The following is a 13853-nucleotide window of genomic DNA, read 5'->3' as shown; positions in this document are numbered from 1 at the left end:
TGAAAGATTCCATATTCAATGCCAAAATACACCACAGGAAAAATCTGCAAGGCTCAAGGATTTCCAGTGCACCAGTGGCTAACCAAGTAGGAACACCTCCTCTACTGCTATGGTACTGTTTCTTATTAATTTCTTAGTTAAAACCTTAAATGTCTTTTATGTAATCCTCTATTTTTTTGTTGCTAGGTTGTTCGTGTTTTTTTTCCAACTGAATTTCTTAGAGTATTGTTTGCTTTAAGGATAAACCGTATGAAGCATTTATGCCTGGAGCAGTGTTTTGTGGAAGGCACAGTGTAATTATTGTGTTGAAAAAGGTGACCTTTATTTTACCAATGAGACCATTATTTTCCTTCTGATTCCACAGAACAATAAAGCATTATACGATGACCAACAAAAAACATACATTCGTCTACCATGAGAGGTGCGTGGTGATCTGATTTCCCACAACACCTGCCACATCTCCTGCAGCATCAGTTCAGGAACCTCCTCCAATAGACAGGGATACAAAAGGCAAGGTACAGCCTTGACCCTTCCCATAGGCAAGAGTTGAGGCAGGAGGTGTGGTTGGTCTTGAGGAACCTTTCACAAACGTGGTTGCAAAGGAAATACAGATTCCAGGATGCGATAACAAATTTTTATCATCCTGCCTACTTAAAAGGTCTCATTTTGGAACTTCTCAAATTTAATCAAAATAGCTCTTTTTTGGCTTGAATTTGGCTTAAACTACATGGGGCAAGGGGTGAGGGGGAGTGTGAAAGAAAAAACAGAACTTTAGGAAAAATAAAATCAAATGTCTTATTTTGTAGAAAGAGTATAATAGGTCTAACAATTTATATTACATGAGAATTGTTTAAAAACCATTCCCAAGGTCTCTTGACATAATGCTGTTTTTCCTATTACTAAACTGAGAAGCCATAAAGGACATAGAGCTGATGGCTTTTGCAGCTAAAGAACAGGTGGTGTCAAAGAGATTGATTCTTATCACTGGAGCAGAGTAAAAGAGTATAATCCTTCTCTTCTGAAATCTATTTTCTAATTACATTCTCTACATTGACTCTGTTCAGATCCAACTCTGTCTTTTCTATATATATGCATACACATAAATTAGTTTATGGACATGTATGTGTACACACACACACACACACTCCTACAAGAACTTTTGAAACAGTCTGTGCTTTACCAGCTGCATTTGAAGAAAATCTATCCTGTTACCACATCCTGATAACAGGGAGACTTTGTACAGTTCTTAGTTTCCATACTGCAATTCATGACTTTCCCTTAGATATTTGTACACAACTATGAGTACTGTGATTATCATCTGCCTATGAAGTACACATATTTGAAGTATTTACCCGTGAGGATGTGGGCATCAGCATCTGCATTTCCTGCCGAAACAGACTGTATCATTTTACCAAGGTATTTCAGGGTATGTGAGCAAAAGCTCAGTTCTGAAGCCTCTATTGCTTAAATGATCATGAAAAAAGTTGCAGTGTCTTTTCACGTTTGACTCAAAAAACTCATCATCTGAGTCCCATCCTCATGAGACAAGAATTTGTGCCCACTGTACACAATGAAATACTGAGTTCCAAAGCTGACTTGCCTTCTCATTCTCTTTCCCAAATCCTGGACAGCTGCCACACTCATTAAGGGTGACAGAAAAGGCACCTCCATTTTTCTAGAATTAGGTCTAATGATAAAGGACTATGCAGAATTTTCTCCCACTGCCAAAGCTGAAACTAGGTCAGTTTACATGCTTTTGTTTATCACAAGGCATTCATCACCTTCAGCTGCAACCTCTGCCAATTAATCATTTCTGGGTGGCATTTCATAAGCCTTGAAAACATGATGGCTGCATTGGATTTGCTGTACCAGTGGCTGACCAAAAATGCCCAATTAGAAACAAAACACAAAGGAAGCAGTAAAAGCTGCACTTTCCACCTCATCTATTCTGGCAGATGGTTTTCTCTCACTTCCCATTTAAGCTGCATACTTCATGCTGTGAGCAAAGACAAACAGTGAGCCTTGGTGAAATTCCTGGTTGATGAAGGGGAACTGGTCTTAGCTATGAATGGGCAAGACTGGCAGGCCAGATATCATCACCTGAAGACCTCTAGACAAAAAAATTGTGTCACTGATCACATTACAAGTGACTGCTGCCACACTTGGTAAGAGTGGTAGCCCCTGTGTAGTACTTTTGCCAGAGAAGCTCATGAGTAATTTCTGGTCACCAATAGTGCATTGCTCACATGCTCACAATGACACCAGCAACTGCAGGAGCACTAAAAGTGAAATAAAGCCATAAACAAGCATCTCTGCAACCTGAGGTTTGAAGACATTATCAGAAGTCTAGGTAGAACTTGAACCGGTGGTTATAACTTTCAGGCTTCCCAACAGAAGAGATGCAACAACAAAAACTGGAGTTGCTTAATATGACTTAGCGCACCCGCATCCAATAGGGCTGAGTAACAGGAGCATCTCCTTAGGTCCATCTCCACACAGCAGCTCTGTGCTGTTCTCTGGAAAAAAAACATCATTCCAGGGTTGTCTACCCAAAATAGTTGCCATTTGTCAGGACAATTTTTGATTTTTTGTTTTCCATTTTAAGCTGAGATGCATGCATCCTACAGGGGACTCACTGTAGGAGTGAGTGAGTCAAAGCTTCTGCCTTCTCCAGGTTTCAGGCAAATAAATTTCTTCTTTGCTAGACTGAAAAAAAAAAAAAAAAAAAAATTGTTGAAAGCCTAGTTAGCAATGCTTTCTCAGTATGCCAGGTGTTAAATTCCCCATTTCTCAGAGCAAGATACTGCTATGCAAGAAATCCATTCCATGTTTGTCTTTTGATCAAGCTTCCTTACAGATCCTCATTGCAAAGCACGGTGACTGCGTTTCTCGAGGTGGGGGCGTGCTGCTTTCAGAATAGCTCCATCTGCAATACTGACAGTTCTGCTCATCTGAAGTGACACAAAAGCTTGTTTTTAGAAACACAGTTCTGTGGGACAAATTTGGAAATGAAGGAAAGAACAAAGCGTCTTCACATTTAGATTTCAGGGTAGAAAAAAGAATAGCGTCACAATGCAAATCCTTGCATCATACGACAGATAATGCTGAGCTTTTTCCATGACCGTCATCTTAGTTACTGTGCATTACATTTGCATCTGACCAGGCAGTAAGTCTGTAACAAGAATGACTTGTCTTTTCTAACATCAGAAGACTAAATGAGGAAGTGCAAAAAAAATCCGACTGCCATAAACCATGACCTTTACAGTGAGAAGGGCAGCAAGCCTAAAGGAAGAGTTCCCGGTGCTTTTCTCTCCCTAAGCTCAAACTTCACATTCCTTGCCTCTGGCTCCAGTAAGCCACCTCAAATCCTTCACCCAAATTGCTTGTACAAAATAAAACTGTTCTCTTGGGCTCTGGCAAAAGGTCCTGGCATATTTCACAGTCATTCCCTGGCACTTCACTGAAAATGAAGTGATGCCAAGAGAAACATTCCTCTCAACCTTGGAGGATGGAAGGGCTACAGTCCATTGTACAAAGATTTTTTCTCCCTTTGTTGAGGCAGCTGCTATGGTTATTGACTTTGCAGCTTTTATGACAGTAATCCCAGCTTCCCCCACCGCTCCCTCTTCTTTATGAGTGCAGCCAGCATTGAAAAATATTTTTTTTACTGTGGCTTTTGAAGTAGTCTGGTAGTTTCCATCCACCTATTGCAAACAGCTCCCAGCATAATGGAACTGGTAGCATAAGACAAGAAATTACCTATTTCAGCAGCGAGGACCAATATGAGGCACAATCAGCGCTCTAAAAATCAGTGTGAGGAGATGTTTCCTGCTCAGAAACAAATCTTGCTGCCCTCTGAGAAAAAGTCAAGCAACATGATTAACAAGGGCAATACTTGCACAAACATCATAGTCCAAGAAGGAGTTTAACTCTTAAAGATGCTGCTTATTTTTAGGGCAGATTAACCTGTATTTGGGTAGTTTATAACTGCTGGCAACTCCTTTGGACTACTGTAACACAAGAAAAGATACCTGAGTAGGCTGTATTCTTATACTCAGTTCAAGACTGTCAAGACTTTTCCAGTAAATAAAAAGTAATGGTTCTCATGGGCCACTGCAGGTTGGTGATAGGAAAAAAAACACATCAAATTTCTATTTTGTTATATGAACTTCAGACTGACTTCAACTACATTTTTCATTATTTGGACAAAGGCAGAGGCAATGGAGCCAGCTTGCAAGCCAGTAATTATAAATTTATAATACATTTATAGCTATCAAACTGCTTTACCAAAACAAAGACATGTAATGGGGTTTCAGAACTGAGAAACTCAGTGCCCAGAGCTGTACTGCTGATTTGAAACAAAGAGAAAGGAAGGCTATGCAACTTCTAGTACTACCATTCAAGTACTTCTTCCCTACTAGGTCTTCAAGAACACAGCATACTGTTACTAGGGCTCTATATCTATATTATAAACAGATGTAGGCATGGCAAGAACTGGATTGGTTGTTTCTTAGCTCACATAAATACCAGCTTCCCTGGAATCCTCCTTTTGAGGATCTTCCCCCCCTCAACCAAGAACATTTTGAAAACATACACCGAGCCTCATTTGAATTACATTTTAATACAACTGACTGAACTACTGCCAATGTTTTCATGTCAGAAAGCTTGACCTGTAAAAAGAGACACCATGAACTTCAGATAACAAAGTGACAAATGTTTCACTTATGTCGATAAGGATACATGGAAAGGAATGAAGATGGAAACGTGAGGTAGAAATTGAAAATATTTTAAAGAGCAGCGAGGAGAGGACAGAAGAGAATTTCCAGAGATAAAAACAGTCAGTAGAATGCAAACAGGCACAGAAGCAAAGTGAAAATCCCAGCGATTACTCACAACCACAGGGAAAAATATAGGACAAAATAAAAAACAGGACGAAAGCAAAATAGTGAGTAAGATCAAGGAAAAACTGAAACAATGTTTTATTTTTTGTATTCCTGATGATACAGCTACTGCCATATGAAATTCCAGTGCATATGTACTGCAAAGGTGAGAAAATATGCTAGTGATTTCTGAAAGGTGAAAACAAGTTGCCTTTCGCCCACTTGAGAACATTAGCACAGAGTGAAGAAACCCCTACATGCTCTTCCACCCATCTGTCCCATGCTACAGTGCAGCACAGTTGGGTTTGGTGCTTCCTGAGCAGGAAGGCTCTAGAGCTGGTGGATGTAGCACACAGCCTGTCTTGCAAATGGGGCAGAACCAAAGTGCCCTCTAGATCATAGAATCAAAGAATATCCTGAGTTGGAAGGAAACCTTAAGAATCACCAAGTCCAGCTCCTGGCTCCACACAGAACCACTCAATATTCAAACCCTATGTCTGAGAGTACTGTTCAAATGCTCCTTGAAATAAATTGATCAAGATCCTTAATTTATATAGACCTAGGCATTGCATAGAAATGTTGGGTTTTCTGACTGACCTTCAACCTACAGCAGCCACTACATTGCTTCCATCAATAATTTCTAAACCATGATGCCTACACCCTAACTTTGTTTCATTTCGTGTTGCTTGCAGAAAGAAAACCTTCAAATCCTACCACTGAACCATTAGTGACCATCCTGATTAAGATCTGAAAAACATGAAGACTGTAGTGCTCCTGATTTGTCTTCTAGGATCTGCTTTCACCACTCCAGTAAGCACTGTCCATGCCATTATTACTACGCACTTGAACTTTCCATTTCCATGAAAACTCTGTTAGCCCAGATTTATAAATAGATTTTTAATATAATTGTTTCTTCTAGATCTATCCCCTACCCATGGGCCCCAGAACTACCAGTCTGGGGCCCATGGACAGAAAACTGCAGAGAAGGTACTCTCATTCTTTAAGCAATAAAGGTGACCTACATTTTTCATATCAACTACATAGAAGCCATTACCACACACACATTAGTTAGAAAAATCATACACAGATTCTCAACCATGTAAGAATTTTGGCCACAACTCTACACAGAGCATTAGAAAGACACAGCTCATCTTGGCAAGCTATACAGTGACAAACCAGACAGGCAGCTCTGGTGGTAATGAGATAGGCAGCTTCAACAGCACGATGCCATATATGCAGGCTAAGTACAGGGCTCACAGTTTCGCATTCGTGGTCAATCCAAGTGGGAACTGGCCTTTATTGTGTTATTCTGACGAGCACCTGTAGCTCAGACACAAAGGACTTGGGTTTCAAACCAACAAATGTTCCATAAAAACAAAATTAAGAGAATGCTGTATAGAAAATACAAGATGCCTTCCCTTCCAATAACATTTTCAAATAATGAATCACATCTAGCTATGTGCAGCTTTCTAGATGCATATCATGCTAATTCAGTTAGAGCTCTATAATGAAAAAGCAGAAAGTAACTGTTCCTCTTAGAGTTTCCAGCAGAAACTTGGGTGTGAACACCTTTTCAAACAGCTTGCAGCCTACAGTTATACTTCAGAAACAACTCACACAGAAGGCACCTGTATGAAAATAAAACACAGTATCAGTGACAGATGAATAATCAGCTCCAAGTGAAGACACAATATTTCCCAAAGGCACCAGCAGTTGACTATAGCCAAGCCACACTGACTAAACTTTTTGTCGCTGTACTAAGTATCCTCACAAGTGAGGGGAAAAAAAAAAAAAGAGGGGATGGAAACTTGCTAAACATGGAAAGGCTACCAGCTGTGAATTTCATGCCTTAACATTTAAAAAATAACAAAAAAAAAAAAAAAAAAAAAAAAAAAAAAAAAAAAAAAAAACAAGAAAATCAGAGTTGTATTTGTTTTTCCAATCAGGCAAAAATCCTGTCCAAAGGACTTCAAATATACTCCCAGATTTATTAGTCTATTTGTTAAATCTTTGGTGGTGCTTTTTTCTCCCCCCACAGACTAAATATACTAATACTGAAACCTCAGAGGAAGAGAACACGGGGTCTGTAAATAAGGGTGATGTGCTGTCTGGCCACAGGACCATAAAAGCAGAGGTACCAGTACTAGATGCACAGAGGGATGAGCCCTGGGCTGCCAGAAGACAAGGACGAGGTGGTGGTGAGCATCAAACAAAAAACAGCCTGAGGAGCATTAACTTCCTTACTCTGCACGGTAATCCAGGCTTGGCTTCTGATAACTGGGAAAGCAACTCTGACAGCAACAGGGAACAGCTCAGCTCTGAGCACCACCAGCCCAGGAGGCACAAGAAGCACAGCAGCATGGCTGGTCAGCAGGCTCTGAGAGGAGAAAGTCCAGCGGATGCTCTTGGTCTGGTTCATGAGCTCAACACATGGAAATATAATAAAAACACAGTTGGCCTAGATGAAAACAACAGTGAAAGTGATGAAGAGGAAGCAGGGGAAGAAGAAGATGAGGAATGGGGTGAAGAAACTGATTATAGGGATATGAAGCACAGAGCACATGGGACAAGTCACAGAAGCCAATACAGGAGCTGGCAAAATGAAAACAGCCAGCCATCCGGTGAATTCTTGAGAGATTCCAGACTGCCAATGCATATAACCAAGAGACATAGTGAGAAATTCAGCACAGAGGAGGAAAGTCAGGAAAAACCTTACAAGGAAGGAAAACTCCTTCTCTCAAAGAAAAATCATAATGAAGATCAAAGTGAAAAAAGACAAAGCCAAAAAAGCAAAGAGCGCTTTCAAGTAAACGATCAGCACAAACAAGAAGCAGTGATGAAAAGGCAGGATAAGGAGGGCAGCAATGCTGAGGAGGATGATAATGATAGTGGTGATGATGGTGAGGAAGATCTCAGCAATGTCTGGAGGGAAGCAGCCTATGAGGAAGAGGAGAGAATGCAAAGCAATGACCAGGACAGCATCAGTATCAAGCAAAAAGAGGAAGGAACTGCTGGAGATGACAGTGGAGTTTATAGGGAGATGGAAGATTACCAAGGTGACAAAATTAAAGACATTACTCACTCCGAAGATGATCATTACCACTATGAGCCATCTAATTCCAGCAGCAAGAGACAATTGCAAAGAAGTAGCTCTGCTGAGAACATGAAGTCAACGGAAAGTGAGGATGAGGTAAATTCTCTTTAAAATGTAACTAGAAGATCAGAAGAGGGAAAAAAACACATATTTAAGTTCCTTGTGATCAAAAGTACGCTTTGGATACAAACAAGTCTAACAATTTAATACTATTTTTGAGGTCTCACTACACATTATTACCCAGTTAGTCATGTGTCACTTCCTGTACAACACTAGGAATAGGACCAGAAAGGAAGTGAGCACAGTTTACATCCCATAGGGTGTTCCAGCCCCAAGCAGCTCCCCAGGCACTGCTGAGATGCAGTCCGTGCTCACTGATGCCAAGTAAAGACTGAAGCAATGGTTGTGTTGGCCTCAAGGAACCAAATGCTGCATGTCACTTATTGCAGACTGTGAGGAGCCCAGGTCTTACTGAACTCCTGACTGATCCAGAGAAGAGAGAACCCTAATGCTCTTAGAGGTCTTATCCGTCTTGCATGTTTCACATAGCAACCTCCTTCTGCAGCAAATATGGATCTGACTCAGTATGCTATATTTGTATCTAAGAAAAAAAAAATTTCCAAGTATTTTTTCCTTCCAAGATTTACCACAGCTTCTGTCTCTGACTTACACAGGTTAAGACCACAGGAGGTTCATATAATGAGGAAAGTGCAAGGAACAGCACTAGGAAGGCTCCCTCGGGTGAGTAAACCCTATGCCAAGCCCACACATCACCACTAACTCACTGTGGCTTGGGAATCTGCTGGCCTGCACTTCTTTTCTGCCTTGGGCAGGGTGTGATTTCACATGACTGAGTTGTGCTGGTGCATCATTCTACACCAGATATGCTCCAGAGAAGAATCCTTTTTGCATGCCCTTAGATTTACTGCAGTTTTCTGAAAAATATATTTAGGTTGTGCATACATTTTTGTGTCAGCACTACAGGCTGGGAATCATTTTCTACTAAAAGCCCTCAGTTTAACAACACTAGCCTGAATTAAGCTGGGAATGGAATTAAGCAGGAACAGGTGGGACACATTAAAAAAAATAAGTTGAAAGTAAACATCAGTCCCTAAAGGAGAAACGGCCTTTTCTGATAAATCTGTTTCCCTGTGTAACAGACGTGGGAGTGCTAGAAGTTGCTTAGAAAAGTTCACTTAAAAAATTGACTTTTATTCAGTGAAAGATTCAGAAACACCTTAAGCTTGCAAAAAGCACTTGACTTCTTGGTGAGCACTTGTTTCTATTTTACTTTGACTGTGCGTAGCACTTGACAAAAACACTTGTTTTCATCCCATTCTCTCTTATACTCTCTCCTTCTTGACATTATTTCTAGATCTTTGTAGGAACTTCCACTGCAAAAGAGGAAAAGTCTGCCAAGCAGACAAGCAAGGAAAACCCAGCTGTATTTGCCAAGATCCTGCTGCTTGCCCTTCCACAAAAGATTATGAGCGTGTAAGTATTACATTCAGAGCACAGCATGTGGGAAAGCCAGCAACAACACTTACAAGATACCACATTCCCCTGCTAATATTTAGAATAATTCTACCCTAAGAATCACACCAATAGGCTTGGATCATTTCAGTAACTGTCAATTTGAGTATCAATACTTACATTAATTGGAATAGTATAAACCTATATAGCCTATGTGACTTGCTTCCATTAGCCTCCCAGGGAACACTGTTTTTTCCTGTCATTAAAAACAATAATTTATCCATTCAAGCTTTCAGAGTGCATAGCAAATACTAGTACATATCTAGTGTTATAATCCAGTAGCATCTCAGACACTGTATTATCACAAAAAAAAACCCAACTCAAAGGTCTTGAAAGTTGTGTAACTACAGCCACCTAATTCTTCAGCAAGCATATTGCAACTAGAATTTTCAGCACATCTGATTACATGCAATCTCTGCGGGTATTCCCACTGCTACGTCATATTGCAGCAACCCTTTTATTGTAAAGCCTCCATTACTGACCAGGTAATTTTTCTGAACATAGACAGAGGGGTGTGCATGTTTATCTTTTGCTCCCTTAGGTTTGTGGAACAGACAATAAGACTTATGATGGCACATGCCAACTCTTTGGCACCAAATGTCAACTTGAAGGGACAAAAGTGGGACGGCAGCTGCACCTAGACTATATGGGCGCCTGCAAATGTAAGACCTCTTTTTCCATAAAATCTGTCTACATATGAGGAGCCTTAGAATCTCCAGCTAAGCATAAGGAATCTTTCTTCTTGTTCTCTCCCACTTCTCTATCAATTATGCACATGACAAAAACAACCTTCTAATTCTGTCACACCACTCACTTTTCCTACAGTTAAAGTTATTAAATGGCTGAATTCTAAAGACATCCCTCCTGTGCTTAAATCTGGCTGTTAACTCTATCTTCTCCTGGCACTGTCCTTTGTGTTAATGCAGATGCCAGTGCTTTACCATATGAAGATTTTTTTCACATCTATACAGTATATACATCAACTTAATAGATTGAAACAAAAAATTAAAAAAATTATCATAAAGCTACCTAGACACCAAATGCAGTACCATAGAATCATCTAGACTGGAAAAGACCTTAAGATCCAACCCTCAACCTTAACTACAAAATCCCATCAACAATCCATGCCCCTCAATGCCACATGCAAACAACTCAAATGCACCCAAAGTCACAATCCAAAAGCTAGAGTTGATTTCTAAGATCTTCTTCAGTAGCCACGTACTCTAAGAAGAAAGAAGACTCAGCTTAGCCAGAATATTCCTTTGCTCCCAAAAACTCTGCTTTCATACAATCAGTGGTCTGAAAATGACTTCAACTGCACTTCACTGCATGATTCTACTTTTATTGTACACAGGTAGGTTAAACTTGCGGCTTGCATGACCTGTGATGGATATGCACCAATCAGCAAACTCTGGGTATATTACTGAACCCACTAGATGCATTCCCAGTTTTATATATTACCAACTACATCAATTTTAAGCTGAAGTTGAAGTTTGTTATTGAGAATCAAGCCTAACTTAGTTCAGAAATGCTTGAACAGGGACTTAACAAAAGCTTTGTGTTTTGTCACAGACATACCCCACTGCACTGATTATGAAGTGGATCAGTTCCCTCTCCGTATGCGAGACTGGCTCAAAAACATCCTTATGCAGTATTATGAACGTGATCAGGATAAATCTGGATTTCTGACTGAAAAGCAGAGAAATAAGGTAAGTGCTCCACATACAAACAGGAAGATGCAGTGACATGGTTAGTACAAACCAGCTGAAACAAGTGATTTACACAATCACAGAACACTTGAAGTTGGACCACACCTCTGGAGATCACCTGGGCCCACCCCTGCTCAAGCAGGGCCACATCCTACAAGTTTCCCTATTTCATATTAGCATTTCTCTTCTGGTTAGGGTTCTGGATATCAAATCACATACAAGAAAGTCAAACTATGAACTGGACAATCTCCATACCATCTGCAGTTTCCCAAACACACCTACATGTCCCCTCACAGTAATCTAAGCTTAGACACATTTCTGCTATAGATATTCCTTTTTGTCAAAGTGAATCTAAGCCAGGTACATTATTTTTCAGTGTATACTTCCATGCAAGGGGAAAAAAAAAAAGAATGAATGCACACCTATCTGAGAACTGTTCTCTTGAGAAGAAACAACATTGCTTTTGTTGTTCAGTAAGCAATTTGAGCCAAATCTTTTGTCTGAACAGTTAATGGAAATAAGGATCCAATTCATGTGGTCGATGCCATTTTCCAGCTCATCTGTTCTTATGCTTGGCAATCAATATAGAAATATGTGAAATTGGAATGAACAGTTATGCGTGTCTTCTACAGGTTTTAATACAGTTTCATACACTGTCAATTTACAAATCAAGCTTGCAGCATGATATTCAAGGGATAAAATTGACTGATACTCAGCCTGTACAAAATACGCAGGAGGACTGTTAAAGACTAGCCCTGTAACTACAGGAGGGATCATGGCCCACCATGAAAGACTCATACTAACAGCCATGAATTACACAATATCTGATACAGCAAAGCTGAGCAGCTTACCCCAGAACTGAAGGTACGCTAACATCAGAGTCAGTTTTGCCTCCAACTGTCTGAGGCCACTGTCTTGTTTACCTGGGTCTGATGCCTACTGAGTCAGAGGGGGGGTCAGACTTCCTTTCCAGTCACTATTGAAGTTCACACAGTAACCACCAACACCCACCTGGCAAATCTGAGACAATCTTTTTCTACACTATACATTTAAACAATAAAAACTCATTTCCCCAGTAGTATTTCATCAAGCTTGATTTCTTCAAATTGCCTCCCTGGTGGAGAGTTCTCTTCAGGCCATGTCTTGTCCTCAAAACAAAAATCAATTTCTCTTTTGTATCCAGGTCAAAAAAATATACCTGAATGAGAAGCGCCTTGTGTCTGGTGAGCATCCAGTTGAGCTTCTCCTGCATGACTTTGAGAAAAACTACCACATGTATGTGTATCCTGTGCACTGGCAATTTTATCAGCTTGACCAGCACCCCATTGACAGGTAAGAACTCTTTGTATGTTAAATTCTGACTTAGGTCAAGTTAAGGATGTTTTACATTCCTAAACCACTTGAAGCGTCTTCTATATAAAGGACTGGTGTCCCTCAGCTGATACAAGCCAGCACTGATCCTTCAAAGCTTACCTCTGAGAATAAGATTCAGACTTCAGGCCTTCAGTCATGCCACTTGACAGTGGGATTTGTGTTTCAAGGGCCTTTATCCCTCACATCCATCACACCTAATAGAACATAGCTAAGCACCTTTGCAAGCTTCTCCTGAAGATTAATGGTAAAACGACAGGACTGGTGAATTGTAAACCAATGACAGTAATAACTCTTCCAGAAAAAAAAAACCTTTTAAAGAACATAGATTAGTTAAAATGTATAGACTTCTATGTCAATATCACTGCTACCACTTTTCAGACACTTAGAGCATCTTCGGTGACATTGATAATTTATCACAGAAGTACTCCTCTACCTGTGTTCTCCTCCTTTCAGATCACTGACGCACTCAGAGCTTGCTCCTTTGAGAGCCTCCCTCGTTCCCATGGAACACTGCATCACGCGTTTCTTCCAAGAGTGTGATGGAGACCAAGACAAACTTATCACTTTGAAGGAGTGGTGCCACTGCTTTGGGATTAAGGAAGGTAAGCCTCGAAGACCAGGAAAGCACACAGTACAAAGCATTCCCACTGCTAAGTTCCAGATTTCAAGAAAAATTCTAGGCAGTCAGAACAGCAAGAGGTGCAAGGTTCTGAATTTCTCTAAAATTTCAGTACACCATTTTTAATAACAGCACTACATAAAAACTGCACTTTGACAAATGCTAATAACACTTCCTTCTCTGTTGCAGAAGACATAAATGAAAGTCTCCTGTTCTGAGCCCGGCTGAGCAGAGTCCCTGTGCAGTGCTACAGCTTGTCAAATGTGATGCCCACTCCCGACTGCAATTAACAGCTCTATAATTTTCAGTAATAAGTTGGCATAAGATTCTTGGAGGCAGAATTGAGTTACCCTCAGATAACACACGCGCCTAATCGTTGCAAATTCATTAACAGCAGTAGTGTTTAAGAACTCTAAGTAGCTCATACCTGAACAGTGTTTTCTTCTGCATGTACCAATAAACTCTTAGTAGGACTAACGTGAGACTGAGTTGTTCACAAAACCTTTCGGTAGAATTATAGGATGTGAATTTTATAATACACTGAAGAAAACTATTTTGAAATAGGTTTTCTTTTGTTGTCGTTTACTGTCAGTGTAGCCTTCTGCATAGAAATATTGAATAAACAAAGTCTACCTAGATTTTTG

The 13853-nt window shown here is 40.2% G+C and overlaps 1 protein-coding gene across 1 annotated transcript; it reads left to right on the top strand.

Annotated features, from left to right (window-relative positions):
- On the top strand, nt 1–13677 carry SPARCL1 (SPARC like 1). The gene is made up of 10 exons (XM_052683020.1): nt 1–112; nt 5573–5690; nt 6919–8070; nt 8649–8715; nt 9350–9468; nt 10049–10169; nt 11080–11216; nt 12400–12548; nt 13044–13192; nt 13399–13677. Exons 2-10 carry the CDS (start codon nt 5637–5639, stop codon nt 13425–13427), a joined length of 1977 nt encoding a protein of 658 aa, XP_052538980.1. The 5' UTR covers nt 1–112; nt 5573–5636; the 3' UTR covers nt 13428–13677.
- Nucleotides 13678–13853: the final 176 nt, after the last annotated feature.

This window comes from Tympanuchus pallidicinctus, unplaced genomic scaffold (assembly GCF_026119805.1).
Source record: "Tympanuchus pallidicinctus isolate F22 unplaced genomic scaffold, pur_lepc_1.0 scaffold2, whole genome shotgun sequence".
Lineage (NCBI taxonomy): Eukaryota > Metazoa > Chordata > Aves > Galliformes > Phasianidae > Tympanuchus > Tympanuchus pallidicinctus.
This window is presented reverse-complemented; position numbering and strand designations above follow the sequence as displayed.

Coding starts and splice junctions, on each gene's coding strand:
- SPARCL1 (XM_052683020.1), top strand. CDS start 5,637: ATGAAGACTGTAGTGCTCCTGATTTGTCTTCTAGGATCTGCTTTCACC. Junction 8,071..8,648: donor CAACGGAAAGTGAGGATGAG/GTAAATTCTCTT, acceptor TGACTTACACAG/GTTAAGACCACAGGAGGTTC. Junction 11,217..12,399: donor CTGAAAAGCAGAGAAATAAG/GTAAGTGCTCCA, acceptor TTTTGTATCCAG/GTCAAAAAAATATACCTGAA.